Below are 20,433 nucleotides of genomic sequence, written 5' to 3' on the forward strand. Positions count from 1 at the left end.
GTGCCCCCCTCCATTGCAGAATAATTACTGAGTTCAAATTTCTCAACTTCCTAGCCCCAGAAATCGAACTCTAGATCAATTCTCTCTTTCTGTGTATATTTCCAAATGAACCCCAAGCCTCCATTTTATATTTTTCTTGTTGAGTCTTCAACGGTCAAGATTAAGCCTCTAATCAACGACTAAGATTAAAACATGACTTGATCCACTTTCTAGATCATTCTCACCCATATTTTGATTAATACTCATTAATATTTTAATTTCCCTAAGTTTAGACTTAGGAACCCAATTAAAAATATTAATTATTTTAATTAAATAAAATCCGAGTGGAATTTCACCAAACAGTTTCTGGGTTCTTTAGAACTCATGTGCCTTAGCATCTCCACCAATTTGCAAGGCTAGAGCATTTCCAATGCTACCAAAACTAACACATAAACGGGTTAATGGCAAACTAATGGGGTTTCATCATTCACCCCCACTCTTTCAAATGACCATTTCAATCCTTTTGGACAAGGTGATTTCAAGAGTGCCCCCAATCCGTAAGACCACTACGAGCAAAATTGTAAGCAGAAAGACCATTATCATCTTTGGCAGCCAGTATGGACCTCCCAAGCCACAGTGAGAATGTGGATGGCCTAATAAACACAGGGTCACCAGAACCACTATGACTGAAACATAAGCAAATAGACCATGATGATCAAAAAATTCGTTACCACCAAGTGTCGACCTCCTCAATCACAGTAAGAAAGTGAATACCTGATAAACATCCAGTCATTGAGATCCCTATGATTAAAATTACAATCAAATATACATAATGATCATAAATTCATTAGCTGCCAATGCAGACCTCCCAATCCAGTGGAGAATATGGTTCCCTGATAAGCACTACGGCAATGGAAATACTATGAGCATAATTGCAAGCGGATAGACTGTAATAATCAAATTTCACTAGTAGAAAGCTCAAACCTCCAGAAGCCATGGTAAAAATCTGGATGCCTGATAAGCACCAGCTCACCAAGACCTCTATGAGAAAAAGCGTAATCGAGTAGACTGTTACGATCAAAGAAAACAGCAGCCTCTGGTGCAAAGCTCCCAAGCCACGGTGAGAATGTCAGGTGCTTAATAAACCCCAAGTCAAAAGAATTGCTATGAGTGAAATTGCAAGTGAATGAACCACGATGATCAATTCATTCACTGCTGGAGCAGATCTCCCATGCTGGGAATGCATTATGTGGATGCCTAAAAAGGTCACCGGAACTCCTATGAGGCATGAGGATCAAAAATTAGTTGACAGCTTGTGCAGACCTCCCAAACCACCATGAGAATGTAGATGATCTTTACCCTAAGCTTTGCCAGTTGTTGAAACTAAAAAAAACAATTACTGGAACTAGCCCCACTGGACTCACTGGCGAACCACCCCCACTAGCCATTAGAACACATCAACTTCCCTGAGAAGAAAATGCAATGTAGCAACCATGAACGAGTGCATTTTGCAAATCCCCAATGGGTTTTAGAACAAATGAATAGTAATAACCGCGATTTTCATGCAGCACATTCTCTGACAATGCAATATATCCAGGGTCATTGCAATATGAGAACGAACAAGGAATTTATCGAACCACTGAAGGCAAAACTGCAAGTTACCTGTTGGGCAAGCATAGAAGCATGAGCTCTGCTACCATTAATGTCCTGCTTGTAGAGTCGCTTGTCGTACGAGACTGATTCGCTGAACTTCTCAACAGCATCTGTAACGCTATCTTGAAAACGCCCTCCCCACAGCTTCACTTCCTTTTTCTGCTTCTCCGCCTCCTTTGCCATCGCATCGACAGAACACGTTATCCTGGAACTGTAACTTGGGCTGTTTCCTTTTAGAGGCTCCTTAACCTTAAGGCCAACAATGCCCTTGGGAATGGCTCTTAAACACGGAGCAGGGGAGGGAAGAGGCGCTGTCATGAATTTACTGTGCCTGACTATTGTTTCCATTTTGTGCGCTCTCTCAACACAGAGGAGACAGAGTCATGCACACACTAATAGCAGTACTTTGCGAATACATGAAACAGAAAATTATTATCCAAGTGGATTTAAGACAAGTTTACAAACACTCTAGCAATTAAAATTAAATTACAGATCTTTCAACTGGTTATGGAGTTTCAGCGTCTTAGAGGCGAGTTACTGTGATGAAAGTTTATCATTGCTACTTTCTTCAAATTGAATTCGAACCTTCAAAATGACATGTTTGTGATTGATTAGTGAAAGTTATTAGTTTATAAAGGTACCCATGATTGAGACATAGTAAATGCTTAATATTTGTTTAAAGTGTATTTGAGTTTCAAGTGTAATATTTGAGAAAGACTATATATAAGTTATAGGTGGTAGACTATTGCCAACGCTCTCATAACTTTCATTTTAAGAGTTCGTTGATTATGAATGTATCTTTTTGTAATCATTTTAAGTGTACGTTGTTGAGGGTAAGTGTAACTAGTTGATGATGAGTTGTTTCGGTTAACTACTTTTTAATTAGCAGTTTTTTTTACAAGAATTTTCTCTCTGGTAAAGTTATTGATAATCGATTTACTATCAAGTTATTTTTTCCATTATCATCTCAATTCATTATCATTTTCATAATATCATTTATCAAGCCCCCTCCCTCCCTTGTTATAAGTTACTCATGCAAACCAATTCATTGTACATTTTGGCAAGTAGCAAGGACTCCCCTTCAACCTAGTGGGCAACTCCATCACAACCTCTCTAGTCCATGATGAGTAAGGTGGATTGTCTAGCACATGCTAATGCTACAAATTTGTTTAGTCATTGCACCTCATTAACTTATGTATGCAAAGCAACCTAGTAAAGTATCTTTCAATGCTCATTTTGGTATAAGGAATGTGGACTTTGGCACATTTTATTATGTAGTTCTCCTTTGAACACAACAAACTAGGAATTCTAGACTAGCAAGGAGGATTTTGATACATCCCTTTTTGTAATTCTCTTAACATGGTAAACCAAGGTTCATGGACTAGTAAGGTGGATTTTACACATTGCTTTTTGATGTTCTCATTTCAACATAGTAAACCAAGTTTCTTATATTGGTAAAGGAAAAATTCAATGCGTCCCTTTCTCTAGGGTTCTTCTCAACGTAGTAAATCAAGGCTTTTGAGTGTCATTTATGATATGGTTCAATGATAAATTGATGGGAGTTTACTTCCAATAGTTCAGGTCAATTCTCAAAATATCTCCTTGGGAATCACCATAGCAACTCAACCTGAGAGATTATCCCACTTTAGCTTAAAAAAAACTAGTCTTTAGAACACATAAAACCAAAGGATGTGAATGAGTGCATGTGAAGATATCAACTAAAACATTCAATCACCAAGGTTCTTATTTGAGTTTCTCTATGTGTTCAAAATCTTCATTGTAAAATGTATTGTGTTAGTTTGTTTTTTAAACAACAAGGAGGGGCAATGGACCCTGATCCCGATGTCCTCTTGTGATTTCCTGCTCTTCCTTTGCCTTCTTGCTCTAAGACTCCAAGTATACCGCACTCCTCCAAGAGTGCTCCAAGAAAACGCTAAGTGTCCAAGAGTATGAGAGAGAGAGGGAATAGAAGAGAGCTCCACCAAAACCTATCAAAAGCTTACCAACTGATCCTCAGAAACCTTTTTATCAATGAGGCCTATATTTTCTTCATTTTCCATTATTTTCCTTCAATTTCCTCCTCACATGCAACTCGTGACCTTTCACCTTCCTTTTCTCATAATTTCCTTTATTTTCATAAATAAATGCATCATGCCTTTCCAAAACCTTTGCCATTGCCTTCGCCAATTTCCTTTAGCCATAATAAACTGAATGAACACCCACTAGGATGTTTTTCCCACCATTAAGCTTGGAATACGTGTCTCATGACCGTGGTCTTATATTTTTTACATGGATTTTTAACCAGGGCTGTTACAAAATTTCAAGTAGGAGGGGGGATGGTCCATTTAATCTTTCTTGCATAGAGGGTATTGTAGTCCATTCACTTGCATAGGGTTAATGTAGTTAATGTTTTCATTTTTCTTTCATATGTCTAGGTTGCCAGCTGCGACTCCTTTGACAAGCAAGAGGGTAGAGTTGCGCCACTCTTGGCATGGATTCAACCGCTGATCGTGCAGTTATAAACCCTGGGATAACGTTCCTATTACTTCTCTTTAGTCCCCTAGAAGTTCAAGATGTTGATGTAGTGCCAAAGTGACACTTAGTTCAAAACCATCAACAGTTGGGTGGAGAGTGGCTCATGTTACTTCAATTCCATATTGCAAAAGATTTGGCTCAAGATAAGTACCTCTTATGCATGATTATTTAATTTCTCTTTCAACACTTTTATATGTACATGAATTTACCCTTCAACAAAATTTTCATGGTTGTAATTGTTATACTATTTGTATGTAGATTTTTATATGTATTAAATTTTGTATCAACACTAGTTGAGGAAATAAGCTTCCTAAATTATTCTTTAAATAGGTCATGCTAGAATTTCTGTTATAAATTTTCTTCTAGGAGGTTCCAGAAGCTAAAAATTGGACCATAGTGACGGGAAATCCCATTGCTATTCTTATCCAATTTTGAAATCTTGGGCCATGAAATTTTAGGAAATATCATTAGAGGATGTTTGGATTCCTAAATGCATCTTTAAATAGGTCATATTGGCATTCTGCTATAGATTTTCTATTGGGAGGTTCCATAAGCAAAATCTCAAACCTTAATGAGGGTAAATATCTTTAATTCTTTGGTCCAACTTTGAGATCTTAGGTCATGATATTTTAAGAGATATGATTAAAGGAATCCAACCTCATTGGATTCTCCTAAAATCATGAATCAACTAGGTCATGTTGATATTTCTACTATAACTTTTCTTCTAGGAGGTTCCAAAAGTTGCATCTTGGATCATAGTGTGGGGAAATCCCACTAATCATTTGGTCCAAATTTCAGATATTGGGTTTTGATGTATTACAAGATATGAGCAGAGAAAAACAAGCTTCATGGAATCTCCTAAATCATGCATCAAACAGGTCATGTTGATATTTCTGCTATAAATTTTCATCTGGGAGGTTCTAGAGGTTGAAATGTGGACCATAGTGAGGGGATCTCTCACTGATTATCCAGTTCATTTTTCAAAACTTGGACTACTATAATTTAGGTGGTATGCCCTGATGAAGTATCTATATTAGTGTGCATGCAAAGCGTTTGAAGAAATGCCTAAATGGTTTAATGGTACATTGCATACAAACTATTTGATGAAATGCCCCAATGAAAATGTTGTTTTGTAGATGGGGATACTATTGTTGTATGATAGTACTGCTATAGCTTATCTAGCCTATTTGTATGCAAAGCATTTGAATAAATTTGTTAAAAGCGTTTTATTACAATTTGCATACAAATTATTTGATAAAATACCTCAACGACAAAAATCAAAGGTTGCATGTCCGAGTGGTATATTTAAGTTAGTATGTTACAAGTGGAATTATAGCAATTCTACCTATTCGATTTCATACAAAGTGTTTGCAAGAAAAATACTACTTAATAGGTTGTATACAAAGTATTTGAAGAAAGATTTACATGTAAAGTGTTTGACAAAATGTATGAGAGATGAAAATCAAGTTTTTGCAAGTGTGCTAGGATAAATTTAGTATGGGTATGTTACAAAGTGGTATCCAAACTTACCATTGAGTTAGTAAAAAGAAAAAGGAAATTTTGGGTACTCTGTAACCTCTATAGTGTTGAAAAATGTAACTAGTGTCGATCTTCATAATTTTATTTGAGTCATGATGTAATGTATTTATCAAAAGAAAGAAAAATAAATTTTATTGTAAAATAAATTGACTTAATAAAGCACAGGTTTCATGCTTGGGTCAATTATTTTTAGGTCAAAACCTCCATTGTAGGCTTCTAGGGTTTATGTCAAAGTCCTTGCCCTTGTCATCATGTAAAAGACACTTCTTGGGCTTTATCTATCAAGAAAGAAATTTATTTGATGTAAATTAGGTCTTTTAGGTCCCCTCCACCAACTTAGCCTCAACTTGGATAAGTCGACCTAATTAGGAGGCAAATTTCACTATATAAAGGTAGCAACTCAACCTCATTTGGAGCACATTCACAACAAGTTCGATCTTGAATTGCTGGAGAACAAAAGAGGGTGCGCAATTCAAGGAAGAAGGAGAAAAACCCTAGCGAAGAAGAGGAAATGGTAGCGATGAAGTCTAGAAACCAATTTATCTCTCTTGTGATCCACATGTGCAAAATTAAGGAGCTGCAGGAGGGCCAAAGTTGAAAGGCTGCAGTAGGGTTGAAATTCTGGAGTAGCTGGGCCAAAATTCTGCCTTTGATGCAGTATTGATTTATTATTGTTGCAATTGATCTTTAGAGTCTGGAAGGACAGTTTGAGGGATGACTTGGTGGAGTGAGGAAGGTATTTTGGTTTATCTCAATTTTTTTTACTAGTGGAAGAGTTGGGTTTTCCTCTATAGAGGGGTTTTAGCCTTGGCTGAGTGCATACATCTAGTGTCGTTGATCTTCATGTTTTAATTTTATGATTGCTTGATGAAAAGAAGATAAAAAAAAAAAAAAAGAATTTAAATAAAGTTAATAAGACTACAAGAATATCACAAGTAGTTATCAACATAAGAGAATCTTTTCACCTTTCTGATTTTCTAACATATAGGTGAATAAGGGGATCATGTATGTGACAAATGATTCCTAGACTGGACCTTTCAAAAGATAGGAATATGTGATGGTTATGGATTGAGTTGTACTTCATGAATGGAATCATAACCTTATGCTAGGTTATGCCAAAACATTGTCCATGAGCGCCTTTGTAAAGGGACTGCTTAACATTGCTTGAGTTACCTTTATTGCCTTTTCTTTTCTAAGCCTCCATACTTTCATTTTCTTTTCTTTTAGATAAATTGTTTAAAAATCTTCATTGACTATCATGTAACAATGATATAACCCCTTTTATGATGAATGATTTATCACTTCATAGGGGCTCAAATGTTCACAAAGAGTTCCTTTAACTTTGATAGAAATGATATGCATGGACACTCTTAGGGACTAGTGGCTATATAAGAGGGGGTAGAGCTTAGGCTCTAATTTGGATTTACTTGCTTTACATCCCTTTCCATTCCTTTACACTTTAACCTTATCTCATGCTCTTTATTTTTTATAGTTTCATCAACATTAGGTATATACAAACCCTTTTTCTCATAGGACAAACCAACAATGAACCAACGCAAGCCACTAACAACAACCAATACAAAGGTAGGAGAAAAAAAAGCAGGAGAATGATGTTAAATTTTAAGTATGGATAACATGGACTACTACCATCATCATAACCTCCTATTTGTGCCCCTCCTAGATCGTGGAGGAAATTCCCTAAATAAGGCCACACTATACTAGGAGCAATTGATAACCACTAAGATGAAGAAAGGGACCACATGTGCAACCAATAACAATATATCATCCACTTTAACCTATGGTCCATTTTAGAATTATATTAATCATTAAACAAAGGCACTTGGATACAAAACTGGTTAATGTACCATACAATAGATCACCCACCCTCATCAGATGAGAAAGCTAGATGAAAGAAAATACTAACCAAAGAGTGGATGAGTGTTATTTGAGGTTGATTATTTGTGGATCACCATAGGGTTTATAGCTAGCAAACTACATTATAGAAGAAAATTTTTCTCCTAGGGATACCCATACAGGTGGATGGGTAACATCTAACTCCAACTTGGGGACTAGTGCTCATAGTAGAGCACATGATCTATGTGTTTTCTGATGGTGAAGTTTTCATTATTCATACAAAAACACGTAAAATATCATTAAGCTAGGGATTTAACATTGCAATATATTAAACCCTGGCTTTATAGCCTTTAAATTTGCCCCTAAATTTCAAGATGCCAAATTCTCGAAACCTTATATTTATTTTTAAATGCTTTTATCTATAATATCCTTAAGAACAAAACATAAAATAATAGTACACAAAACTCATGAAAAAAAAATCCAAATAAATTTTAGAAGTGTTTGAAGGAAATTATGAAAATGGAACATCAATAATAAATTCATAATAAGCTTTCTAGTAAGCCAATTAGAGAAAGAAAACAATGATGATTTTATTATGGGATCATTCTATATACAAGATAAACTATCTATTCAAATTCCTACAAGGATTATGACCAAAGTCGTCATTAGAAGACATTACAATGATTTAAACAAAGGTGACTAAGTGCCACGAGAAAAGAGAAAGAAGAATCACAAATATGACCTGAACAACTTCAAGACATGTGAAAAATATCACCAAATCTCAAAAAAAGTACACTAATTAGCAATGAATATAATCAAAACTTAAAATAGTGCAAAAAAAAATCAAGAAATGAACAACCTTGAAGAACACCACAAACTAGTGGCACTTTATCTTTCCTTGCACTCTTCAAGTTATCCTCACTATTAGCAAGACAGTTCAACCCACTAAAAAATTCAGAATGAAAAATGAATATCAATTATATAATTGTTCTCAAATCTTGGGCATGCCTTCACTAAAGTTTTCTCTCTCTTCATGGCTTCTCCATTATTTAATACTTGCATAAAATAAATATTTTGTTCAACTATCCCTTTAACAACTTGTTTAAACTTTGGTTTTAGAAATACCACAAGAGAGTAAAGTTCATTGTAAAAAAGAGTCATGAAAATTAAAACATTATTAACCAATAGTAACTAGGACCCCACTAGACCCAATTCATAACACTTATCACAAATAAAAATACTTGTGGCTCCAACATTTAAAAGATATTTTAGTAAGTATATCATTATCATCTTAATAACACTTGTATCCCATTTATTGAAAATGTGATATTTCAAGTTTTCTTGAAATTTAATATCATATTATCAATATTAGCCCAAAAAACTTAATGCCTCAAAATGCTTAAACTGCAAATACTATTGTGGAAATAAAATAAAATGTCATATTAGAAAAAATCTAGATGCATGTGATTTGCAATAAACTGATGTTAACTAATAAGATTTAGTGTTTGGAAGTTCTTCCAATAACTTCTTTTCTTTATCTCCTTTTGGCAGGGGGTCTTAAGGAGGTTTTTTTTCAAGTTTATATCGAAAGTGTGACGCAATAACAGGTCCAGTTGCAAATGCTAGGGGTGGATCTCTTGGAATTGCTAGCCAATTGACAACACCGAAGGGTAGTTTGACACGATTATTTTCCTAGCCATATTGAATGGGTTGAGGTTAATGCTCAGAAATGTCCATGGTACTTAGGTGTGGTTATAAATGAGTATTTTTAGGGGCAAATGGTTGAGGCAAAGCTTGTATTCGACCAAGGCTTAAATGGTATGTCTAAATCAACTGACCAAATTCATCAGAGTTTGCATACAAATGGATAGAAAAATGAATTTCTTTTGTTTTAGCTTTCCTGCCAAACAAAGTTTGGCCTTCATCCTTTCCCCTTCTATTTACCCTAGAGCCTATACTAAAGAAACTCATATAAACAAGTGCCATGAAATTAATTAATGTTTCTCAATTATGAAATATAATATGTAGAAGAAAAAAAAAAATTAAACTTACACATAATTTCATTTAATATGTTTTAACAAAGTTCAAATTAAAACTTAAAACAATTGAGAATGTATAAGGAAAAAAGAAAATGATTTAATTCGCGACTCCAAGAAAGACTCATTACAATTTTGTTTCATGCTCATAAAATGTATGCTCCATATAATTAACTAATCTTTTAATAAATATTAATCTTTTATTCTTTTATTTATTTAATAACTTTCTTTTAAAACAATATGCCAATTATATTCTAATATCCAAAACCTAGTATCTTTAACAACTCTAAGAGGTATATTCTACACAATAAGACACAAATTCATAGGGAATGAATGAAAAAAAAGTACAAGTGAAAGTAAAAAACCAGAAGATCCATCTTTAACCTTTTTTATAATTATTTCCATAACTAATAATGTTTTTTAATAATATAAAAAATTATCAATTTTTAAAACAAGGTTTTCACACTATGAACATATTTTACATAACCCAATTTCATTAGCTTCATAAGCAACACATGTGATATATGGAAGTGGAAAAAAATGAATGGAGTGACGAAACCACTCTCGATTTCAATATTTTTCGAGAATGAAATAATTTCTACATAACCCAAGCCACAACCTTCATATCCTTCAACACAAAATTATCTCTATGTTGGTTATCTTTGTAAAGAAACTCCTTTTGAATAAAAAAGCCCAACACAACTACTTCAACGCAAAGCATTTCTTAAATTCCAATGGGTTGTCATGAACATGGCATATAGTATATAAAGAATTTTCCTTTTGAATGGTAAACGAATCCAACATATAAAATCGCTAATATTTTCTCCGTTAAATTCTCTTTAAACTTTATCTATTCATTGTATGAGATAATAAAAAAAAAAAAATTATTTTAATGTCCATAAACTAAAGATAGTCTATGTGACAGATTATTTCTTCATCTGCTTGATGCATTCGACTTTTTTTCTCCGAATCTTCACAATAAATGTTCCCAGCTTCTCGACAAACCCCTCGCTAAATAGATTATTCTAAGATCTAGCTACCATCATATCTACATAACTTTCATTGTTGTCTTTGAAGGTCTCACATTCTAAAATGAAATGTTTTTCAGTTTCCACTTTTCCGGAAGAACAAAAAATGCATACTCTTTCCTCCCACATTTCTTTTGGCCTTTTCCAGCGCCCTGTTTCACAACAGAGTTGATGAGAATTAGTCCTTAATTGAGCAATAAGAATTTTGGCTCTCCAAGAGATATTGGCCTCTATGTATGCTTTTGGTTGATGACTATGAGTGGGATTAAACACTTCAATATAGTACTTTTTCTTTCTTCCTAGCTCCTTATCCCAAGTACACTTGTGGAACTTATCCATAACAAAAGCTTTTATCTCTTTGTTGTTTATGGGACACACGTTCAAGCAAATACCCCATTTACTAAACCATTTTTTATTTTGTTGCATACAAGTGTTTTGTTTTGTTTTGTTTGTTTTGTTTTGTTTTTTTCTTTTCTTTGTCCTTTTTTTCGCACAATCTATCATTAAAGACAACCTTAGGCCATCTACCCTCTTCCATTTGCTCAATTTTTTTTAAATACCTTATGACTTGCACCATAGCAATTGATTCAATAGGAGTAGCCCCTGTTCCACTTAATAAGATAGCATAAGGAACTGCACTTTTAATCTTGAATTTGTTTGTAATCAAACGCTTCTGAATTCTCTCAATTTGTCTCCACTACATGTTAGATGTACTGCTGGCCCACAGTTCACAACCATAGAGAATCACTGGAATCACTAGAAGCCCAAAAAGAGTTTGAGTGGAAAGAAGAGGTTTTCCTTTAACAATAAAACCCAACATATAAGACCCTTCTAACTTTTTCAGATTCCATTCAAAACCTTAATAAAATTCCAATAGAATAGAGTGTATGCAATTATTTTTTTAAAGAGTGAAGTGAACAAAGTGAAAGATGAACATATGAGTGAATGAAAACCACTAATTGTGCTAATCCAAAACGAGCAAATGAGTTTCAACAACCCAAACATTGTTTACCATAAAAGATAAGATATTTAAATATAATTAATTCTTTGAAGGGGAGAAAAAATGCATGGCAAGGAACAAACTAAGGCCAATTCATTTTATTTCAAATAAAAACATGAAGATAAAGCAACATATACAAAAACAATGATTTTGATTGAATAAGTAGGGGATTTCTTTTACAATTCATGAAATAGGAGAACAAATTCAAAATATCATTAGTAAACTAGGCCAAGTTAAAACATTTGATAATGAAATCAAGTTATAGAAATACTTAATTTAACCATATAGAAAACTCATCATTAGTCCAAGATTTCCTTACGTTGTATAACACTTCTTGAGCTTAAACACCTTCCAATAGTTTGTTGTGCAATGACTTAGGTCTCTGTTCAACATACAAACTTCACAAGCAAAACTAAAATTAGAGCTACAATATCCAAATAATCAAATGAACCATCTTTGTGAATCCTAATGAATTTTTAGAGTGGAAGGTGAGCTAGAGATTGACACTATTAATGCATCACCAACTCCTATTCACTACATGCCTTGACATAGCCACATACAATAATATACAACCATGCCTTGTGTTATAACTTTCAAATATTTCAATGTAGTTCTTTGAGAACATTCCACATTATACCATATAACTTGCCTCCACTTTCCAAATGATAAACACATCATTGTATTCATTATGTCATGCAACTTAACCTTTATACCATATATGGTAACCCACATATCTTTGCCATATAACTATTTGAAAACATATCACCTTGCCCCACAAATCCCCATAAACTATATAATATACCATTTTTCCATGTCATCAAACATACTTTATGCATGTTATCAATATATATATATCAATTATATTATGAACATTTCATTATACTAGCTATGTACCATAGGTCATATGTTTAGGACCAAATTCATATTTGGAACTTGCAATAGTGGAACAATATGCCCAAATAGTATTCATATAATGATAATAAACTCTCAATCGTGTATACTTGAAACATAAATGTTCATGTTATATAGTCATGTAAGCCATAAAAGTCATGTCAATCATTAATAATACTTTGACTAATAGGACTAAATCTACTTTAGCTCAAGAAAACACAGGCATATCAAGCTTTACAATAATTTGCAAGTTTTAATATAGGTGATTCATGCATATATGGCTCAACAATTCTAAGACAAAGAGTGAATGAGAATCCCAACAATCCCTGGTGCTCATAAACTTGTTACTTTTATGACTCTAAAGAGACTATCAATAATAAAAGGGGCAAGGTGCCTATTGTCACCCTAAGATTAGAAAAATCAAAATTTAAAACTAATGTATAATGAAATGAAATAGGATAAATTACACAATAAGATTAGCATGATATACAACAAACAAGGATTCAAAATCAAGATGCATGACACACATTGATCCTACCTACAATAAACAATCTATGATGAATAAATCAAGTACCAATATAAGGTGTGGGAAATTTCCATCTATTGGTAATGGAATATTCACTCCATCAAGATTGGATAAGTTAAAGGAATTAATTATAACCTTTCCATGCATCTTATATGGGCAAGGGTCATCTCTTATAAGCACAAGAACTCATGTCTCAAAATCCTTGATTTTGGGACTAGACTTCTTCTTGCCCCTATACCTCCTTTTCCTTTTCATCTTTTGGTGATAGGAATTAATCTTTAAATAAGGCATGAGATCTACATTGCATATATTATTTTTATTTTCCTTTGGATTTGGATTTCAAGATTCCAGAGTGTTTGAGGTTCAAAGTGTTTCCAAGCTATTTCAAGGCTCAAAGGATTAACATGATCATCCTCACTTCATGTGGAATCATCAATGTTTTCCTTAGAAGAGAAAGGAAGAAAAGATAAGTCCCCAAACTATTCTTCTATTGATTTCCTTGCATTTGCGGATTTATCATAATCCCACATTCCTCTATCAATATTAGACACTTGGTTGTTAGTTTCCTTGATGTCTTCTACATGGTATCTCATAATGGTTTCTCTGTAAATAATGCTTATTCTTCCATCGAGAGTAGGTATGGTAGCATGAGATAGATCCGTTTGCAAATTTCCTCCTTAAGTGGCAGGCCATTTTCTAAATAAGAGCATAGTAAATGTCAAAATTGGTAGCCAAAACAACATTTAAGTCCTTGATAAGAACATGGCCTTGCATAAGTTTGAGTCAAAGCGACATAAATTTCTATAAGGTCTCATAATTTATAACTATAGTTGATTCATGACCTTTAAAGAAATCACATTTGCAAAAGCACAAGAATCAAGCATACAAGTATGTAACAACAAATCATTTACAACCAATGTGAGAAAGATAGGTGCATGTCCTCCATTCTTTTATTCATAATGCATAATTTGTAATATCATAGGGGGATTCTTGGGTTTGTTATCAAAGTTAAGTAATTTCCCTGCTTGACTTCTTTGAGGCTCTAATTGGCTAATTCAAGGATAGGTACTAAAATATTCACCTTGGCAAGTGCATTCCCCAAGTCAACATTTAAAGTAACATCATTGTCTTTCTAGGTGGGAGTGGGATCAGAATTAACATTTAAAGGTAAGGATGTCCTAGTGCATCATTTACTTAGGGCATCGTTATTACTTTATGTAGGGTTCTCATGTTGTTTATTTCTTCTAGTATAATGCAACCATTTATCAAACTTATTCTTTAATTTTACAACATAACATCATCCCACGACCATTTCCTTATGGTATTGTTTATCAATAGGGGTAATTTTACTAGGAAAAATGGAAATAGAACAAGGATCATTGATCAAATTCAAATTTTCTTAAATTTATTCTTCACATTGTAGGTTTTAACCTCGTACAGAAATTACCTGCATACGAATTCTAAAAACATAAAATAAACAATGGCAAGAGCATAAAACATAAAACATATACACACAAAGATTTTCCCCTGGATCCCAAAACCGGGACTGCCATATTGATTTTTCATTATGTTCCTTTCAATATTACAATATATATATATACGTCGAAGCATCTATAAACCCCAATCCATTAACCCTTGATTAGAACATAATAGTGGTTCCCTTGACCGGATCTACAAAATACCATGGACAGAAAACCATCATGCCCAAAACCATGTGCGAAATCCATGCACAAAACCATAGGTAGGTCTGCCCACCTAATATAGGGTCCAATTTTTTTTCCTAGGGCATTGCCTCGGACTCCATGCAATAACACAACCCAACATTCTCCCATTTGTTGTATTCTTTCCATAGGGGGGCACTTGAGAGCTTAGTCATTGATCCAACCCTCCAACGCCCATTGTTTCTCTACACCAAGAGAAAATCTCAGTGCTTACAAACTTTGTCGATGCATTTGCAATATTCTTCAAAGTGTCCACCTCTACTAGCAACACCTTTTTTCCTCAACCATATCCCTCACAAAGTGATACTGAACATCAATGTGCTTTGTCTTTGAATGATAAGCAGGGTTCTTTGCCAAGAAAATTCCACTATGGATGTCACAGTCTATCCTTATCACTCGTTGTACTAACCCCATACTTGAACACAATCTCTGCAACCAAATTTCTTCCTTGATTGCATGAGTGGCTACCATGTATTCTGCCTCTGTAGTTGAAAGTGCCATTATAGACTGTCTCTTACTCATCCAACTAACTACACCTCCAAATAGGTTAAACACATACCCACTTGTAGATCTTCTCTGATCTAGATCTCCGGCCCAATCTGCATCAACAAAGCCAAGGATGTCCAAACTCTGTCCAATCCTGGTATTCCTTGGTAGCACAAACCATAACCACGAGTGCCATGCAAATACTTGAAAACATGCTTCACTGTTGTCTAATGTTGTTTCCCTGGTTTTGACATAAACTTGCTCAATAATCCCACTGCATGTGCAATGTCTGGTCTAGTACAAACCATTGCATACATCAGGCTACCGACTGTACTTGCATATGGAACACGGGACATGTCCTCTTCCTCTTCTTGTGTCGTGGGACACTGTTCAACATATAACTTTACACCTATAGGAATAGGAACCTTCACCGGTTTACTATCCTACATATTAAACCTCTGTAGTATTGTCTTGACATACTTCCTATGGTTTAACCAAAGATTCCACTTTTCCCATCTCATTTAATTTCCATGTCCAAAATATAGTTTGCAGAACCAATATCTTTCATGTCGAATTTGGAGGACAATTGGGTCTTCAAATCCTGGATAATTTCTTTGTCATTTCCAACCAACAACATATCATCCACATATAAGACCAGATAAATAACACGGTCACCAATTAATTTAAAATACACACAATGACGTGCTTTTCTTCTGATGAAACCAAGTCCATGTATAAATGTATCAAATTTTGATACCACATCCTTGGCGATTGTTTTAACCCATACAGAGACTTTTTTTTTTTTAATTTGCATACCACTTCTTTCTTACCCTTCACTGCAAAGCCTTCAGGTTTCTTCATGTAGATCTCTTCTTCCAGATTCGTGCGAAGAAATGTTGTCTTCACATCTATCTGTTCTACTTTAAAATCAAAAGCAGTAGCAACAAATAAAAATAATATAATAGAAGCTACCTTGGCAATAGGAGAAAAAATATCACCAAAATCAATTCCCAGCACCTAGGAATAACCTTTTGTTACCAACTAAGCTTTGTATTTCTCCACATTTCCTTTTGCATTCATCTTCTTCTTAAACGCCCATTTGTTGCTAATGGGTTGCCTTCCAACCGACATCTCCACCAGATCCCAAGCCTCATTTTTGTGCAAAGATGCCATTTCATCAACCATGGCCTCTTTCTAGAGTTTTCCATCCTCTGAATCTACTGCTTCCCTCATAGTTTTGGGATCATCATCAGTAATAGATAAAGCAAAATTTGAACAAAAATCAGATGGACTATACCTTTCTAGCTTCCTTCTTTCTCAAACTGATCTTCTCATAGCCAGAGTTCGTGGCTCTTCATCTTCTGATTCCCCTTTTACTGTAGAGTCTGATTCTTTTTCCTTTAGCTCAAACTCTATCTTCTTAGGTTCCTTGTTTCTAGATTTCAAAACACCACATCTTGGTTGTACGCAACCTTCCTTATCTTTGGGTTCCAAATCTTATAACCTTTTAAACCATCCTTATACCCAATAAAGATGCACATTTCAAATTTACTATCCAACTTTGTTATTTTCTCCTCTGGAACATGTGCATATGCATCACATCCAAATACCCTCAGATGTGAAAGAGAAGGTTTCTTACCATTCCATACCTCTCATGGAGTCTTATACTCCAACGCTGATGAAGGTGATCTATTGATTAGGTAACATGCATTCTCCACCGCCTCTGTCCAGAATTCCTGTCCTAACCCATCACCACTGAGCATGCTTCTTGCCATTTTAATCAATGTCTTGTTCATTCTTTCTACAACTCCATTTTGCTCAGATGTGTGTGGAGTAGTATTTTGTCGTGCTATACCACACTTCTTACAGAACTCTTCAAATTCCTTCTTGCAAAACTCTCCACCATTATATGTCCTCAACACCTTTATCTTCTTCTCTGTTTGGTTTTCCACCAGAGCCTTAAATTCTTTAAACCTATGAAAGACTTTAGATTTTTTCCTGAGGAAATATATCCATGTATTCCTTGAGAATTCATTTATAAATGATACATAGTACACAGAATTTTCAAGTGATGGAACCGACACAGGTCCAAACACATTACTGTGCACAAGCTCTAATTTTTGTTTCGCCCTCTTACCACTAGAGGGGAAACTCACCCGATTCTACTTCCCATATACACAATTTTCATAGAAATCAAAATCCAGAGAGAAACTAGACATACCTTCTACCGTACCATTGCCATGAAGTATTCGGAGGCCCTTCTCTCCAATATGTCCAAGCCTTTGATGCCATAGCATGGCCTTTTCTCTAGAGACCACTAGATTTTCTACTCCACTTCAGTAACCACATAACTGTTGCACCCATCAATAACAGTGATATCCTGAATCTTGTACAAAGTTCCAATTCGAACTCCCCGCATCAAGACCAGTGTTCCCCGAACCATCTTGCAGGTATCTTTCTCGAACACCGTTTTTACACCTGCATCATCCAACTTGTTTACAGAAATCAGTTTTTTGGCCAATGCAGGAATAACTAAAACACCTGAAAGTGTTATAATCCTTCCACCTTGCAACTTCAACTTGACTTTTCCGTGGCTGATGATTTTAGTCTTCACGTCATCCCCTAAGAAGACATACCACCATCATATTTCTCATACTCGCAGAACCACTCCCTATGGGGAGTGAAGTGAAAGGATGCACCTGAGTCATTCAACCATGCCTCATGATCTACATGTGTTCTTGAAGAAGAAGCCAAGTACACATCCCCACCTTCATCTGAGGTGCTTTCCACCTCTGCAGAAGGAGCATCATCAGATCCCTTTCCTTTCTTAAGAGCTTTAGATTTACATTCCTTTTTGAAATTCCCTTTATTTCCACATTTCTAGCACACCTTTACATGTTTTCCAAGAGATTTAGATCTCCCACTGGAGCACTTATTTTTGTTCCTGTTCTGGGACCATCCTCGTATAGACAAGGCATCACCATTCTGGCCCTCCATATTTTTCCGTCTCATCTCCTCCGACAGCAAGGATGAGACTATTTCATCAAACTGCAAGGTAGTTGCATTGCTACCTATTGGAACAACCAGACTATCCCAGGAATTTGGTAGAGAACACAACAAACTGATGTACTTATCTTCATCAGAAATTTTAATATCAACATATAATAACTGGCTTACCATAATATTAAATGTGTTCAGATGCTCTGTCACCGAGTCTCCATCTTTCATCCTCGGGTTATACAATTTTTTCTGTAGGAACAATTTATTCACAAGAGACTTAGATTGGTACAAAGTCCCTAACTTGTCCCTCAAAGCCTTCATCGAAGCTTCCCCTGATACATTCAACAATACTGAATCTGAGACACACAATCATATTGTGCTCTTTACCTTCCGATCTAACTTTGCCCAGTCTTCAGCTAACATGGTTATTGGTTTAGTACCCAGATCTACCGTGATCCACTGATCTTTATCCACCAGTAGGTCCTCCATCTTGAGTTTCCACAACTCAAAACTCTGACCATTAAATTTCTCGATCTCTATATTTCCACTGCTCAACATCTTCTTTCACCACAAGAATCGATCCCGCAGATCCCCCACTGAACAGGGTCTACCACAGGCCCGAGCAAAACCCCTTAGCAGCAAAGGCATCCCCTTGAAGCCGAAACAATTTTGATACCAAATGTAGGTTTTAACCCCGTACAGAAATTACCTGCATACGAATTCTAAAAACAGAAAATAAACAATGGAGAGAACATAAAACATATATACAGAGAGATTTTCCCTGGATCCCAAAACGGGGACTACCAGATTGATTTTTCATTATGTTCCTTTTAATGTTATAATACATATATATACATGTTGAAGCATCCATTAACCTTGGATTAGAACATAATTGTAGTTCCCTTGACAGGATATACAAAATACAATGGACAAAAAACCAGCATGCCCAAAACCATGTGCGAAATCCATGCACAAAACCATAGGTAGGTCCACCCACCTAATATAGGGTAAAAAAAAAATTTCCCGGGGCGCTGCCCGGGATCCCGTGCAAGGGGGCTACCGCTGCTTGGCAGTGCCCGACGCAATGTTAATACAACCCAACGGACTAATCATAAAGACATTGATCCTCACTATGGAGCTTGCTACAATATTAACATTATGGAATGCCTTCCTAATTGATCATGTTTGAAGGGGAAAGAGTATTAGGAACATTTTTTCAAGGATAAGGCTTAATATTGTTTGGGCATGGGTTCCTTCTAGGTGGTTTGTCATTATTATGAGGCTTAGGAGGAAAATTTTGGCATGATCCTCTATCTTTTTCCATAAGATTTAGCTTATTCATAAGGGTGATTTGACCCTACATAAGATCATTAAACCTTTATGTCCTCCATTCTTTTAGTCATAATGCATATCTTGTAATATCACAAGAGGATTCTCGGGTTCATTATCAAAATTAATTTCCCTACTTGACTTCTTTGAGGCTCTAATTGGCGAATTCAAGGATATGTACTAAAAAATTCACCTTGCCAAGTGCATTCCCCAAGTCAATATTTAAAGTAACATCATTGTCTTTCTAGGTGGGATTGGGATCAGAATTAGCATTTAAAGGGAAGAATGTCCTAGTGTATCTTTTAGCCGAGGCATCATTATTACTTTTTGTAGGGTTCTCATGTTATTTATTTCTTCTAGTATAATGTGAGCCTTTATCAAACTTATTCTTTACTTCTACAACATTAGCACCTAAATTAAGGTTCTTAACACATCCTTTGACCATTTCCTCATGGTGTTGTTTATAAATAAGGAAAATTTTACTTGGAAAAATGGAAATAAAACAAGGATCATTGATCAAATTCAAACATTCTCAACTTTCTTCTTCACATGCCCAATTATAAAAGACATTTGTCCTCACTATGGAGCTCATTAAAATAGCGACAATATGGAATGCCTTCCTAATTGATCATGTTTGAAGGGGAAATAATATTAGGAACATTTTGTTAAGTATCAGGCTTAATATTGTTTGGGCATGGGTTCCTTCTAGGTGGTTTTTCATTATTATGAGGCTTAGGAGGAAACTTTGGGTATGATCTTCTATATTCCATAAGAGTTAGATTATTCATAATGGTGATTTGACCCTACATAATCTCGTTAAACACTTTATCAATTTTTTGTGCAAAGGAATGCAACT

General features: G+C 35.1%; 1 protein-coding gene across 1 annotated transcript in view; it reads right to left on the minus strand.

The window, feature by feature from the left end:
- LOC149138866 (L-Aspartase-like family protein) overlaps positions 1–2,210 on the minus strand; it is a 228,822-nt gene extending 226,612 nt beyond the window's left edge. Inside the window, exon 1 of the mRNA XM_089447555.1 lies at positions 1,642–2,210. Coding sequence (XP_089303681.1) covers positions 1,642–1,980 — 339 coding nt within the window. The 5' untranslated portion in view covers positions 1,981–2,210. The remainder of the gene's footprint in view (positions 1–1,641) is intronic.
- Positions 2,211–20,433: the final 18,223 nt, after the last annotated feature.

The sequence above is a fragment of the Pinus tabuliformis genome, chromosome X (assembly GCF_031772625.1).
Source record: "Pinus tabuliformis cultivar Carrire ecotype Pingquan chromosome X, CPIR1, whole genome shotgun sequence".
In the NCBI taxonomy this organism is placed as follows: Eukaryota; Viridiplantae; Streptophyta; class Pinopsida; order Pinales; family Pinaceae; genus Pinus; species Pinus tabuliformis.